Source organism: Typopeltis vanoorti, chromosome 23, assembly GCF_054136105.1.
Source record: "Typopeltis vanoorti isolate ZY-2024b chromosome 23, IOZ_Tvanoo_1.0, whole genome shotgun sequence".
NCBI classification, from domain to species: domain Eukaryota; kingdom Metazoa; phylum Arthropoda; class Arachnida; order Uropygi; family Thelyphonidae; genus Typopeltis; species Typopeltis vanoorti.
Window position 1 is genome coordinate 39,746,524 of NC_143571.1, and position 17,260 is coordinate 39,763,783.

The window sequence follows — 17,260 nt, forward strand, 5'->3', positions numbered from 1 at the left end:
AGACAAGCTTCCTCTACTCAATCTTCTAGATCCTATGCTAGTGTAGTTTGTCTTACTTTGGACAGTCTAGCAGAACTGAAGCTATCAGTCATGAGGAACATAAATCTTATATTCTTTACTATGAACCAGAACAGTCTGGCCTAGCAGAACATGCAATCTCAACCAAGCATAGTTTTTTTTTGGAAGAAAACTAAGCTTTTACATAGAAGTAGAATTCCTCATAGAGCACTTATATAGAGTTGAGAGACTTTTCTACACAGATCAAACTTAAACAGATTTGATGGCCTTCAGTTATCCCCTTTATGGGAAATATTATTAAATCATTTTTATACAAATTCCTGATTATTATTACATTATTTATTATTATTATTATTTTTTTTTATGATTAGGAATTTTACTGACCATTGTTCCTATTAATGTTATAGTGGCACTCTTTGAAAATGATTCTTTAATTGTAATTTTATATTGTATTCCATTTTCAATGTATTGAAGATGTCTAATGATACAAAGGAGAAAATTTTACATCTAATAAATTTATTCATGTAAGTTTTAGTTTATGTGTTTAATTTTTTGAAGTATGTTAACTTACATACCGATATTAAAGCAGACAGTCAACATCATAATATCAGAACATTCATTTCCACCACAATGCCTGCTGAGGTGTGTCAGACTATACCCTAAATATCCATCAAACGATCCAAAGGGGAAAAAAGCCATCTTACTTCTCCAAAGCAAGTTTAAATTTGAGAACCTTTTTCCTCAAATATGCTGCAGCACTCATGAGCTATCCCAACCTGAACAAATATGGTTGCATCAAGGTGCCTCTCAAATGGGAAACCCTCACCTGCAGACAATCAGCCCAATGGCCAAGAATACCCAACCAAAGCCAAGACTTCCTGAAGATATCACTTAGATTCCACTCATTTATATTAAAGGGATTTCTGAACATACAACTAAAGTTCTAAAACCTCTTAATATTGTAGCATCCTTTTGTCCTCTCAAGAAGAAAGGACAAAAGAATAATAGGTGGCACAGTATTAGGACTAGAGGCCTTCCTGTATTTCTCCTGTACCATCTCATTTAGCAAAACGAGCATGTGTATTAATTGATACTAGTGTATTAATCTCTGAATATAACAATTTAACTTTGGTGAAACACTGGAAATAATAAGTAAATTTTGGATTATTATTTCAAGTTCCTGAAAAACATCACATATGGTAATCAATGTATAAGCACAAATACCAGGTTGAGCTATCTCTGGATATTAATTACAGGCAATTCTGTTTTGCCATTAAGTAATTTCTGAAATTACTCATCAAATTGCAGTAGCAATCCTAAATACCAAATTTCATTAAATTCCATCAAGCCAAAGAAAATTATCATTTCAAGTGATACAAATGAGACATTTAATCTATTAAGAGGTAGTTAAGGATGGATGCCAGAGAGATTTTCATAGAAGAAGGGATGGAAGTTTTTTTCACTTGGCTATGCTACCAATTATATATTGTATATATAATCTTCATCCAAGTCTAAGCAAACAAAGTTTGCACCTGAAGTATTTTCAGGACTGGGGCAACTCATGGCAAAGGTGGTATTAACTTCTCATCCTTTGCCTTAGTACCCCATAATTCAAAGCACATTTCCTTGTAGACATCTATAATGCTATACATTAAGGGACGGGGTCACTACCCAGACTGGTTTCGACCTTAACTGAGGTCTCATCAGTGGGAGCCAAAAAAAGAGCTGGTGATAACAAATAGTGATGGAATAATAAGGTGTGACACCTTTTGGCAACTGGCATATGGAAATATGACTTCTCCATTACTTCCACCTTAGTATCACCACCTCTGGGTCTGGTTCCCACTGATGAGACCTCAATAAAGGTTGAAATCAGTCTGGGTGGTGACCCTTCCTTAAATGCATAGCATTATACATGTCTGCAAGGAGATGTGCTTTGCATTATGGGATACTAAGGCAAGTGATGAGAAGTTATATCACCTTTGCAACGAGTTTCCCCAGTCCTAAAAATACTTCAGGTGCAAATTTTGTTTGCTTACACTTGGATAAAGGATTAAACCAGATAAATAATTGGAAGAAGAAGGGATACAAACAAGAAAGAATTCCAGGAAATCACAAAAGGAGTGATGAGGAAGAGAGAGAGAGAGAAACAAGTAGGCTTTTCTACATGGAGAGTGGTAGGAGAATGGAATGCAATGCCTGAAATCATGGACAGTGAATGAAATTAAATAATGCATAATAGACTGAGTCGTGACTCCATGGAGGTCCTGATGTGAGTCTACAGTTCATCACTGAAAGCTGCTCAACTTTGATTATTTTTTTTAAAACTTTAGTATATAATTTTTTTTTCAATATGATATTCCTTTTTCTCCTCATAACTAAATAGTAATTACTTCCAGTTTTAAATCCCCAGTTAACACTTGTATCCTGAGCTAGAGTGAACATATCACTTACAGCAATAAAAGAGTCAATAAGACTTTTTTATTATTATTATTGAGTCTGCTCTCATGTAAATTGGTGCACATCTTTATGTTAGTACATAGTGTAAGTAATGAGTAAACTAAGTTGAGAAGATAAATCCAGAAGTACTTACCATTATTATTTGCACTGTGTCCAAATTTTTCCAAACACATCTCTTTGTCTAATATATATTTATTTCCTACTCTGCTACTCAGATCTTCAACAAGTACCAGCTTCTCCTTTTGCTTTGTCATAAATTAATAGCAATGTTCATTTTCTCAAATTTGATTCTGTAAATGTATTCTGCATTGACTTATGACAGCACAACATGATCACGGGTCATACATTAAAGATTCCAAGAAATTATATTCTTGGTATCATACTTTATCCAAGTGTAAGCAAACAAAGTCTGCATGTGAAGTATCTTCACAACAGGGCTACTTGTATACAGCAGCTAATGACTTCACATCAACTACCTTAGTATCCAATAATACTAGGCATACATCCTTTTAGTTGAGCATAATGCTATGCATTATGGGAATGGTAGGCCACTACCATTCCCAAATGTAGTAGCACATTGATAATGGTAAAACTAGAAGCAAAACCAACAAATATTATAATAATACAAGCTTACATGCCTACTAGTGACCACAGTGATGATGAAGTTGAGAGAGTATATGTAGATATTGAGAATCTAATCAAACTGACCAAGAAGGAAGATAATCTTATTGTCGTGGGGGATTGGAATGCAGTCATTGGTGAAGGCAAAGATGGTAGAGAGGTGGGAAAGTATGGACTTGGATGCCGAAATGAAAGAGGAGATAGACTTTTGGAGTTCTGCAATTCAATCTGATCATTAATAATACCTAGTATGAGGTACCAAAAAGAAGAAGGTATACTTGGAAAATGCCAGGGGATATAGGAATGTACCAAATAGATTATATTATATTTCTTGTCATAATATAATATAATAGATTATATTATGACAAGAAATAGATTTAAAAATCAAGTAAAATCATGCAAAAGTTACCCGGGAGCTGATGTTGACAGTGACCACAATTTGGTTTTATTGAAATGTAATCTGAAATTTAAAAAGTTGTCACAACTAAGGAAAAGGCCCAAATGGAACATAAGTAACCTGAAAACAGAGGAAAACCATAGAAACTATAAACAGCAAACTGATGAAAGCATTAAAACTGGAGAGAGGGAAAAGAAAAACATAGAGGAAAAATGGACTCATTTGAAGGATACAATCATCAGGGCTGCCAATGACTGCATAGGATTAAGGAAGAAGCAAATAAAAAAAACCATGGATCACCCAGGACATTCTAGATCTAATAGATGAAAGAAGAAAATACAAAACTTCCCTAAAGGAAAGAAGCAAAGACAAATATAAACTTATAAAAAATATGATAAATAGAAAGTGTAAAGAAGCAAAAGAACAATGGTTTACAGAGAAATGTAAAGAAATAGAAGATCTAACAAAGACTGGAAGAATCGATAAAGCTTATAACATTATAAATAGGCCAGCAAAATAAGACACAAAGTACGATTATCAAAAATAAACAGGAGAACATACTTATAGATAAGGAAGAAATTTCGGAAAGATGGAAGGAGTACTTAGAAGATCTATATAGTAAAAAAGATCTAGATGCCAAGGCTATAGAAGATGAAACAAGACTTGATATGGAAGAAATTGGTCCAACTATATTAAAAGATGAATTTGAATGGGCACTGAATGAATTGTCAGCCAATGAGGCACCAGGCACTGATAACATCCCCTCAGAATTAATAAAATACTCAGGAAACATAACTAAGTCATACCTTTTCAAGATCATAAAGGATATTTATGAAACAGGGATCATTCCCAAAGATTTTACACAATGCTCTATCATACCCATTGCTAAAGTAAATAATGCAAACAAGTGTGAAAATCATCGAACAATAAGCTTAATATCACGTGCTTCAAAAATACTACTCAAAATTATACAAAAAAGACTAACAAAGAAGGTTGAAGAATATGTTGGCAATGACCAGTTTGGATTCAGGAAACAGCAGGGGACAAGAGAAGCAATCCTAGCTCTAAGAACAGTTATTGAAAGAAGATTGGAGAAGAATCAAAATACTCTGATAGTCTTTCTTGACTTGGAGAAAGCCTTCAATAGTATTGACTGGAATCAAATGTTTCACCTCCTAAAAACAATAGAGGTAGATTGGAGAGATAGAAGGCTCATATTTAATCTTTACAAGCATCAAGTAGCCCTAATAGAAGAAGCCAGCAATACAACAAAAACTGCAAAAATACGTAGAGGTGTAAGACAGGGGTGCTCTCTTTCACCCATATTGTTTAATCTGTACATTGAAGATGCAATAAATAAACTGAAAGAACTAATAGAAACCGGAACTAAGATAAATGGAATTGATATTAACTGGCTACGGTTTGCGGATGATATAGCAGTTTTAGCTGATAACGAAAACAAACTGAAAGCCACCCTAACAAAGATGGAAGAAATCTTCACACAGTACAGCCTAAAAATTAATTATAAGAAAACAAAATTATTAATTACAAGTAAAGCAAATCCAATGAAAATAAACCTGGAAATAAATAATAACCTACTATATCTTGGAAGTCTTATCACAGAAGATGGAAGAAACCAATCAGATATTAAAGCACGAGCCAAAAAAGCATTCTATAACAGAAGAAACATTTTTACCAGTAAAGGACTTAGCATCCAGCTCAAAAAAAGGCTAGTGAAAACATACATATGGAGCATTGCATTATATGGTTGTGAGGCCTGGACTCTAACAAAACAAGACATGAAAAAGTTGGAGGCATTTGAAATTTGGGTGCTGGAGAAAGATGATGAAAATTAGTTGGACAGAAAAGAAAAGTAATGAAGAAGTTCTGAATATAGTTCATGAAGAGCGGTCATTAATGAAGCACATCAATAAGAGAAGAAAAAGCCTAATTGGACACCATTTGAGGCATGGAGGGACTGATTACAGAAATAATGGAGGGGACTGTAGAAGGAAAGAGGCCACGAGGCAGACCAAGAGTTTCATATATAAATAACATAATGATGCTAACTGGTGCTAAGAGTTATGAAGAGATAAAAAGGAAATCACAAGACAGGATGTTGTGATGTGGTGCTATATTTACCAATTTTCGGATTGATGCACCAAAGAAGAAGGCCACTACCCAGAGCAGTTTCAACCTTTATGGAGGTATGTTAGAATGTGGGGATACCTCTCCAAAAACTCTGAGTGGTCTAAAAGACTGCCCAAAATCTCACTGAGTAACCATAAAGGGTCACTATTAAACTTAACACTCCTGACCTGAATCACTTCTGGACAGGAAAAACTCAGGAGTGACTCCACTCAGTGATGATACACAAAACCCATCACTGGGCAGAGCCTCTATACTCTCCAGGAAGCAAACAAACCCAAAGATAAACATAATATCATCAGTGGGAGCCACACCGAGAAGAGATACTTTAACCTTAGTATCTCTTCTTGGTGTGGGTCCCACTGATAATATTATGTTTGTCTTTGGGTTTGCTTGCTTCCTGGAGAGTATAGAGCAGTGATGGCGAACCTTTTTACCCAGGTGTGTCTAACTTTTTTTTTTTTAAATATTGACGTTGTTGATGTGCCACTTGCATACATGCATTATAAATGTAACTACATAATCATAGATGGTGACTTATACATATCATATTAGGCTATTTATTTAACAGGACATTGATATACAATCTATGAATTCATATTATACAATTAATTTAATAAACTGAAATTATTGAAATTAGTTTTTTCATCAGAATACCAATATTTTTCAACATCCAAGGTGTGTCACCTGAAACCCTCAAGTGTGTCAGTGCTGACACGCGTCATAGGTTCGCCATCACTGGTATAGAGACTCTGCTCAGTGGTGGGTTTTGCATATCACTGAGTAGAGTCACTGCTGAGTTTTCCTGTCCTGGAGTGATTCAGGTCAGGAGTGTTGAGTTTAGTAGTGACTCTTTATGGTTATTCAGTGAGATTTTGGGCAATCTTATAGACCACTCAGAGTTTTTGGAGAGGTATCCCCACATTTTAACATATCTCCATAAAGGGTGAAACTGCTCTGGGTAGTAGCCAACCATTCCAATAATGCATAGCATATATTTCCCATATCAAGTGATGAAAAGGTGTATCACCTTATTATTAAAACATACTAGCAATCTGATCATAGTGATCAGAACTCCCACAGATGTTGAAAGTTTTTCCACTTGGTTAGAATATAAATTAAAGATGCCAAAAAATTACATTCTTGGTTTAATCGTTTATCCACGTGTAATTGCATGTGAAGTATCTTCAAGACTGGGCTACTTGTATATAGAGATTGATGACATCACATCAATTGACTTAATATACCATAATGCCAGTCATGAAATACTTTATTGGCAAACGTTTTTCCTTTAAACCTTTATCCTTACATTTGGATAAAGGATTAAACCAAAAATATAATTATTATTTACACAGCTATTTTAGCCTGTTTCCATTTAGGAGTGTCCCTTATTTTCAATACATTGGCTCTTTCTCAAGAATTTTTTAGGGCATTATAAGTGTATTTTAGAGGTAAAAATATGCAGACTAATAGAGGAAGAAATTTTGCACATACCTTGTTTGGATGTCTTCGTTATCCATACTTCTGCTGTTAGGCCGATAAAGGGGGGTAGGAAACATGTGGGGGGTTGAGGCAAGGTGGGAAGATTAAATTAGGAAACCCGGGTTTTTTAAAAATAATATATATATACACACACACACACACACACACATATATATATACACATATATATATATATATTATTGTATTTAAGGGAACTTCTTTGGGAAAAGGAAGGGATTTAAGGGAAGGGTTGAGGGAGAGCGTTAACGGGGTGTGAGCCGTTTCGATCGTGTATCGTCATCGGAACATTTCAGGAAAAATGTAGGGCTATGTCATGGCAGCTTGGTGTATCTGCCTTAGAAGGACTTTTGTTTTCACTTATTGGTCAGAGTCGTGACCTAATTTTTATGTTGTGGAGCTTCCAACACTCGGAAATTAGGTAGGGTCGGTGGACGTTGATTGAGTTTTCGTCACATTTTATGGCTACTGTTTCCGATATTCTAAGTATTGTTTCGTTGTCTTGTTTGTCTATTATTATGGCCTTGTCAATTTGAGAAGTATGTTGATATATGACAAACGTCCTTCTAAGGCAGATACACCAAGCCGACATGACATATCCCTACATTTTTCCCAAAATGTTCCGATGACGATACACACATATATATATATACACACACATATATATATATATATATATATATATATATATATTATTTTTAAAAAAAACTGGGTTTTCTAATTTAATCTTCCCACCTTGCCTCAGCCCCCCCCCCCACCTCCACATTTCCTACTCCCCTTTATTTGCCTAACAGCAGAAGTACGGAGAAGAACAAAGACATCCTAAAATCCAAACAAGGTATGTGCAAAAATTTTTCCTCTGTTAGTCTGCATATTTTTACTTCTTAAAATACACTTATAATGCCCTAAAAAATTGTTGAGTAAAAAGCCAATGTATTTAAAATAAGGGACACTCCCAAACGGAAACAGGCTAAAATAGCCATATATTATTTATATGGCTATTATATATATAGCCATATAAATATAATAAGAGGAGTAACATGGGAATTTTCCCAGAAATAATACCTATATTTACTTGTGTTTTGTAACCTTACAACCCTTCATCCATTGGCTTTCTCCTCAATAACAACCTCCTTCCTCCCCTTTATCACAATAAAATGCCTTAAAATAAGACTTTTTAGTGCACACACACCAAATGCAAGGCTATGTCATGGGCTCTCATCATGCTTTCAATGAATATATAAATTTTACAAAAGAAACATACCAGAAAACCATCCTAACATACACTGCACAAAAAAATACACATAATATTCCTTAAAAATTGCCTCCACCATCACAACGTCACGCCAAAATTCGTGATGGTACGCAGGAACCGCTCAATTCACGGCAACAAAAAAATTTGCTACCGGGCATCACATGCACTCATCAAATAGGTCATACATGACAGATTTAAAAAGAAAAACCCACACATATTCATATATTCACAATACAACACATAGATTGAAAACTTTACTGACCCCCAAAGGAATGGGCAGTTTTCTCAAAAAATAACAAAACACACATCAACAACTACTCGCAATTAACAGAAGCCCGACATGCAAAAAAATGGAATGCCCTAACAGGCACCCAATACCCAACACATGCTGTTTCCAACCCTTCAGTTATTATCCTCTCGCGACCCACGCAAGACAATTCCATTATAAATATATCACATCATAATCTCACAACCGACGAAATCACCATCCTGAACAAAGGACTTAACTTCGCTGTACCCCCAAAATACATACCGAGCAAAGACATCATTATCGAAGTCCAAGCAAAACTTGAAAATGACCCAAACAGAGACAGAAAATAAACATCATAAATAGCAAAATAAAATAATAGTGAATCCCAACATTACTCCCAACTTACAAAAAGCCCTATTATCTTTAAAAACGAACCCAAATATAATGATCACAAAAGCAGACAATGGAGGATACAGTAGTCATCATCAACCAAACCGATTACCACAACAAAATAACGGCCGTCTTAAACGACCAACACACCTACCAAAAAATCCAAAATGATCCCACCCCCGACCTCATAAAACAAATCAACAACACCCTACACACCTTAAAAAATCAAAACAAGATAGACAAAACCACAATGACAAACACAACACCCCGCACCCCCATATGTTCAGGAACATCAAAACCCACAAAGACGGTTACCCGATATGGCCTATAGTCTCCTACAAGAACACCACCGCAGCACCATTATCAAAGTTCGTAGCTAAACTAATCAAACCTTTACTTACAACATCAAACTCTATGATAAAAAATACGGACGACCTATTCCAGAAAATAAATAATGTTACTTTATCCCGGGAAGACATCCTCACCTTGTTGGATGCAACTTCATTATACACTAATGTGGACGTCCCCAGAACATTAGACATTGTACACACACACACTACTCACAGAGAACCACACTCTACATGCTAGCACAAAATTAACACCCAATGACATCATAAAATCAAACTCATAATATTGGCTAACTTCTTTAAGTTCAACAACAACATATATGTTCAAATTTTCGGTCTCCCTATGGGCCAAAACATCAGTGGACAACTAGCGAAATTATTCCTGGCACACATAGAATCACTCCTACTCCACCACCACCTTTTATGGCAGATAGGTGGACGACATTCTATGCATTAGAGAACCTACACACACACACACACACACATCACCACCTTACAAACATCCCTTAAGAATTACAGCAACAGACTAATAAAATTCACTATGGAAACCGAACAGAAAAAATCCATCAATTTCTTAAACCTGATATTAATCAGAATTAACAACAAAATAGTCACGAAAATATACCACAAACTCACACATATCGGAAACTACCTCCATTTCAGTTCATACCATCAATATTCAGTTAAAAAATCAGTCATCCTATCACAGTTTATAAATGCTTACAAATTCTCAACTAACTGTAATTATCTCAACATGGAATTAAATAATTTAACACAGATTTTTAAAAATCACAACTATCCCACATAACTAATAAATTATGCAAACAGAACAGCAAAACCCTTCAAAACACTCCTACAACCAAAACAGACTTCCCAACACGTAAGATTATCAAACTGTCATACATACAAAGCCTACAAATACATTTTCAAACACATGGACTATAAGTTAGTATTCACCACGAACCAAAAATTAGCAACTTTCCTAAAACACACTAAATCTCTCACACACAAAGAAATGCTAGAATACCACAATGTAGTCTACAGATTTCCTTGCCAAAAGGACTGTGATATCACCTACACAGGTTCTACCATCAGGTCTTTATGGGCTGGACTACAATAACACTTCCATGATTGTAACATCCCTATTCCAGAATATTTAAACACAAAAGACGCAACATCAAAAAGAAAAATAAAATACAGAGTACAGGGAGAAATAGCAATTCACGCCCTTGAACAGAAACATACCCCGCAAACTGACAAGGTCATAATAATAGGCAAACAAGACAACGAAACAATGCTTGGAATATCGGAAACAATAGCCATAAAATGTGACGAAAACTCAATCAACATCCACCGACCCTAGCTAATTTCCAAGTGTTGGAATCTCCACAACATAAAAATTAGGTCACAACTCCGACCAATCAGCGAAAACAAAAGTCCTTCTAAGGCCGATACACCAAGCCGCCATGACATAGCCTTACATTTTTCCCAAAATGTTCCGATGACGATACATGATCGAAATGACTCGCACCCCGTTAACGCTCTCCCCCGACCATGTTTCCCATAAATCCCTTTCTTTTCCCAAAGAAGCATCCTTAAATAAATAATATATATACATATATATATATATTATTTTTAAAAAACCAGGTTTTCTAATTTAATTCCCACCTTGCCTCAAACTCCCCCACACACACACGTTTCCTACCCCCTTTATCGGCCTAACAGCAGAAGTATGGAGAACGAAGACATCCTAACATCCAAACAAGGTATGTGCAAAATTTCTCCCTCTATTAGTCTGCATATATTTACCTCTAAAATATGCTTATAATGCCCTAAAAAATTCATTCTTGAGTAAAAAAAAGCCAATGTATTTAAAATAAGGGACAATACTAAATGGAAACAGGCTAAAATAGCTGTATAAATAATAGTTTTTTAAGAGGAGTAATATGGGAATTTTCCCAGAAATAATACCCAAAAATATAATTTCTTGACATCTTTAATTTATAGTCTAACCAAGTGGAAAAACTTTCAACATGATCATAGGTCATTTCAGCAGGGATATTGCCTGATCTTTACTGTCTCATTAAAGAACCAAAGTAGACAATCAAGTTGGCTACAGAAACTTCAATAGAATTGAAAATATAAGTATCAACAGATGGAGCTACCAGAGGAATTACAGAAACACCATGCAACATAAATGGAGTTATCAAGCTGAAATAGACAAAAAAAGAGAAGCTAAGATATTTTTAAACATCTTAGCAATTATGAGATTAATGCTATATTCAGACAGTGAGCAAATTAAAAAAGTAGTATGTAAGACTATTATTTTAATGGCTAATATAGCCTACTTTCATTTAGGAGTGCCCCTTTTTTTATAATGTCATGGGCTCTTTACTCAAATCTTAGGACATTACTGAAGTGTTATAAAACTAATATATGAAGAATAATATAGGAGGAAAATTCAGACATGCCTTTTTGGATGTTGTTTTCTGTTTCCTTATCCTGGCAATATGCATTCATCTGCTGTTAAGCTATTAAAGGAAGGGGTTTTGGGAAAGTGGGGGTAAAGTAATGTGGGGGGGGGGGTATTTGAAAAACCTTGGTTTTTTTATGTGTACAATATTATTATTATTATTAAGAGTGGGTAGAGAGTGTTTGGGAGGGGAATGAGAGAATGATCTGAAGATAGAAATTATTTTATTTTATTTTGAGGAAGAGGAGGGATTGATGGGAAAAAGTCAGGGGGAGGGAGTAATGGAGTGTGAGCCATTTGACAGTGCGTCATCATCAGAACTAATGGGGGAAATGGAGGCTATGTCATGTAGGCTAGGTGTTTCTGTCTTTGGTGTGCTTGTGTTGTCTCCTATTGGTCGGAGTTGTGACCTAATTCTTATGTTATGGAGCTTCCAACTCTTGGAGATTACGTAGGGTCGGTGGACGTTTATTGAATTTTCGTCCCATTTTATGGCTCGTTTCCGATATTCTAAGTATTGTTTCGTTGTCTTGTATGTCTAATATTATGGCCTTGTCGATTTGCAGGGGGTTTGTTTCTGTTCAAGGGTGTGGACACTGCTATTTCAGTTTTTCCTGTACTTTGTATCCTGTTTTTCCTTTTTGTTGTTGCGTTTTTTATTGTTTAAATGTTCTGGAATAGGGATGTTACGCTCATGGAAGTGTTCTTGTAGTCTTGCCCATAAAGACCTGACGGTAGAACATGTGTAGGTGACATCACAGTCTTTTTGGTATGACAGACTTTTTTTGTGCTGTGTAAGAGAGATCTCCTACAATGTCTTATGATTTTATGAAGGTCTAGAATAATAATAACAGTAAGCATCTTCTGAAAAAGCTAAATTAGGACATGTTCTGAATTTCTTAAGAGGACATGGGCTAGTCATTACTAACATAATTTTCCAATATAAACATGTACATAAGGATACAAGGATTGTTATGTTTGTACATAAACGTAAGGAGTATTCGAAACAAGAGAGCTGAGTTTGTTACATTGATTTAGCACAAAAAAACTCAGCTCCCTTGTATGCCCAAGGATAACTGGAATAAATGTGATCCTTGGTTGTCTGAGGAAGATGTGATGTCAAGAATAGAAATAGAAGGATATATAATTTTCCAGAAGGATAGATATGTCAAAAGAGGAGGGTAAGAGCTGTTAATGATTGCAGAGGAATTGTGTCCACAAAATGTGGAAGTTGATAGTGCATGCACAGATTTTGAATCTGTGTAGTGTGAAGTTGAAATAAACAGGTTAGTATATCTGATAAAATGCTTTTATAGAACAGGGAATGCAGAGAATATTGATTGTGACATGTTTAGGCAAATTAGATGGACATGTAAAAAGAAGGTGATCCTGATGGGAGACTTTAATTACAGGAATATAGAATGGAAGGAGGAGATAGCATATGGAAACAAGGAGAGGAAATTTGTTGAATTTCTGAGAGATAAATATCTTAAGCAGCATGTGACTGAAGAACTAGCAGCTTTAATGTTTTGGTCAAGTGTTTTACTTCTGACCCAGCTCTCTGGTTAAAACTGGTTTGAACACTGTCTTGTATACAGCTAATTTAGTGTTCAGACTAATTTCTCTCTTATTCCATATAATTTATTCAATTGAATGCCTACCATATCAGCTTTATTGATTCTGTTGTCTATTTCCATATTTAATTTACAATCTTCAGTAAAAATCGTGGATAAGTAGCTGAAATGATTTACTTGTTCCACAGGTTCCCCGTTCACAACACAGTTGAAATTTTCAACAATTCTACCTAATTTCACTGTTTTTGTCTTTTTGATGCTGACCTTCATACATATCTATTACAACAGTTATTCAATTTAGTCAAGGAATCTTGCAGACTCGTAGCGGATTTATTGATAAGTATAACATCGTCCGGATAATATCATATCCGGTATGATAGACTTTGTGTTTCTTAGGGGGGGGGGAACTCCCCTCGATGAGTCTTGACAGACTTTATGTTCTTAGGAAGGACCTCCCACGATGAGTCTTTTGACTCCATGGAGGCCTGAATAATAATAATAATAAAGCAAAGAGCTGATATTAACATCTCCAATTTTGATATCATGTTTAATACCACTTTCCTTCATAATATGATCCATATAGATAATGAATAACAGAGGGGATAATGTACATCCTTATCTCACACCAGATTTAACATTAAACCATCTTCCTGTACTTCCTTCAATTCTAACTGCTGACTTGCAACTCAAATAAAGACTAAGTAGTCAGTGATATAATGCCCCATTGACATCATATAACTGTAGCGTATTGAACAGTTTCTCTCTTGGCACCTTGTCATATGCCTTTTCCAGATCGACAAAACTTAAATACAGATCTTTGTTATATTCCCATGCTTTCTCAACTATTTGTCGTAAAGTGAAGATCTGATCCTGACAGCCTCTATTTGGCCTGAATCCAGCTTGTTCTTCACCAAGCTTTTCTTCCACAATTCTTCTCAACCGTTTCTCAAGTGTACTTGTATAGATCTTGCCAGGAACACTCAGTAGAGAAATACCTCTGTAATTCTCACATTCAGTTTTATTTCCCTTTTTATATATGAGTACTATTAGAGCTCTACTCCAATCATCAGGAATTCGTCCCTCTGTCCGGGCTCTCTGAACTATGCAGTGCAGCCACTGTAAGACTTTTATACCAGCATACTTCAGCATTTCTGGTCAAATATCATCTACTCCTGCTGCCTCTCCACATTTCAAGCCTTTGATGGGTTTTTCTACTTCAAGTATGGATATGTATTCCTGTATGCCTGTTGAGTGTTTTTTTACCACTGTGCTATCACTGCTTGTTTTATTTAGCAATTTTTCGAAGTAATTACTCCATACTTCAAGGATATCTTTTTCTCCTGTTTTCATGTCAACTGTATCATTTCTAACTTTTTTTACAGCACTCTTTCCTCCATTTCTAAGCTTCTTCAACAACCTCCAGAATATCTTACCACCTGCTTGATATTTATTTTTCTATGTTCTTGCCAAAGTCCTCCCATGACTTTTGTTTAGCTAGTTTTTACACAGTGCTTCACTTTCTTACATTTGTCTCTGTATTCTCTAAGAGTAAAAGCTGACTTATTTGCCAGGAACTTTTGATATGCTTTCTTCTTTTCCTTCACTGCCTTTTTAACTTCCTGTGTCCACCATGGAGTTCTGATTTTTCTATCCTTGCAGACAACCTCACCACATGCCTCTCTGACTGAATCGATCAGAGTTTTCTTCAAGGCTTGCCACTGAATCTCCAAGGTTTGGTTCCTGTTCTCAAACTCTTTCATTTTTGCTTCAATAATCTTTGTGTATTTTAGTCATCAGGTCACATCTGAGAGCTGCTCAACTTTTATTTGCTTTAAAACTTTCTTACATGTTTAAGTTAAGGGATATTACATCCCATATTGTTTTATAGCCGAATAAGAAACTATATAAATAAAGTTCAGCGAGTCCAAGCGTAAGCAAATAACTGGATAATGCAACACCTGACCCATTTGGTAGTGCAGCACTGAGGCAACTCATAGTAAGGGTGGTGCAAGCTCCAATCACTATTCTTGGTATTTACCCATAATGTGAAACCCAGCTCCTAGGTTTCACATTATTATTACTGTTCTACATTATGAGAGAAACATTATTATTACTTATCTACATTATGTGGTGAGGTTGTCTGCAAGGATAGAAAAATCTATTCCTGTATTCCTGTTCTACATTATGAGAGAAGGTCACTACCAAGACCGGTTTCAACCTTTATTGAGGTCTCATCAGTGAGTAGGTAGACCTAGTAATACCAAGTTTGTAGCGAACAGAACTTACATACCCTACTATGAGAATTGCCAAGAAGGTGTCCTAATAAATTATTAATTATATGAAGAGCCAAAGGCTTCAATTCGGCAACATGAACTTATTTAAGTTAAGGGATATTACATTCCGTATTGTTTCATAGCCGAATAAGAAACTCAAAGAGTTTCATGCCGACTATAGAAACTATATAAAGTTTGGTGGGTCCAAGCGTAAGCAAATACCTGGATAGTGCAACACCTGACTCATTTGGTAGTGCAGCACTGAGGCAACTCATAGTAAGGGTGGTGCAAGCTCCGATCACTATTCTTGGTATTTACCCATAATGTGAAACACAGCTCTTAGGAGCAGTATTACTGTTCTACATTATGAGAGAAGGTTACTATCCAGGTATTTGCTTACGCTTGGACTCGCCAAACTTTATATAGTTTCTATATTCGTCATGAAACTCTTTGAGTTTCTTATTCAGTTATGAAACAATATGGGATGTAATATCCCTTAACTTGAATAAGTTCATGTCACCGAATTGAAGCCTTTGGCTCTTCATATAATTAATAATTTATTAGGACACCTTCTTGGCAATTCTCACAGTAGGGTATGTAAGTTCTGTTTGCTACAAACTTGGTATTACTATGTCTACCTACTCACTGATGAGACCTCAATAAAGGTTGAAACCTGTCTGGGTAGTGACCTTCTCTCATAATGTAGAACAGTAATACAGCTCCTAGGAGCTGGGTTTCACATTATGGGTAAATAACAAGAATAGTGATTGGAGCTTGCTCCACCCTTACTATGAGTTGCTTCAGTGCTGCACTACCAAATGGGTCAGGTGTTGCACTATCCAGGTATCTGCTTACGCTTGGACTAGCCGAACTTTATATAGTTTCTATATTCGACATGAAACTCTTAGAGTTTCTTTTTTGGCTATGAAACAATATGGGATGTAATATCCCTTAACTTAAATAAGTTCATGTTGCCAAATTAAAGCCTTTGGCTCTTCATATAATTAATAATTTCTTACATCTTACATGTTCAATATGAAATTCAATTTTATCCTGCTCAAGATTAAATAGTCATCGCTTCCAATTTAAAATCCTCTGTACACTCTGGTGTCCTGCACCAGGGAGAAAACATCACTATCAACAATAGCATAGTCAATGAGACTTTTCTTATTCCTTGCCTCTTCTCTCCATGTGAATTTGTGCACATTTTTATGTTGGAAAATGGTGTTAGTAATAACCAGTCCATGTCCTGAGCAGAAGTCCAACTGGTATTTGTCATTATTATTAGCTTTACTCTTTTCTCCAAATTTTCCCAAAATATTTTTGTATGTCTGACAATCATTTCCTACTCTGCTATTTAGATCCCAAACAAGGACCAACTTTTCCTTTTTCATTGCGTCAGCTGCTTTTTCTAAAGCATCAAAAAATTCCTCCACTTCTACCTTAGTAGAACCTTCTGTGGGACAATAGGCACAAAGAAGTCTTATTGTCCAGTTCCCCATTCTCATATTTGCCCACATCACTCTACTTGAGACTGCCTGCCATTCAAGAAGA

At 35.6% G+C, this 17,260-nt stretch overlaps 1 protein-coding gene across 5 annotated transcripts in view; it reads right to left on the reverse strand.

Moving 5' to 3' along the window:
* The window catches only part of LOC150093791 (pyruvate dehydrogenase (acetyl-transferring) kinase, mitochondrial-like), a 280,509-nt gene that overhangs the window by 255,234 nt on the left and 8,015 nt on the right, over nucleotides 1–17,260 (reverse strand). Inside the window, exon 1 of one of the 5 annotated variants that reach the window (XM_090413175.1) lies at nucleotides 2,612–2,666. The exons of the other annotated variants lie outside the window; for them this stretch is intronic. Within the exon in view, the coding sequence (XP_090269301.1) occupies nucleotides 2,612–2,651 (40 nt within the window). The 5' untranslated portion in view covers nucleotides 2,652–2,666. Of the gene's footprint in view, nucleotides 1–2,611; nucleotides 2,667–17,260 lie in introns of those variants that run through there. 5 annotated transcript variants of the gene reach the window in all.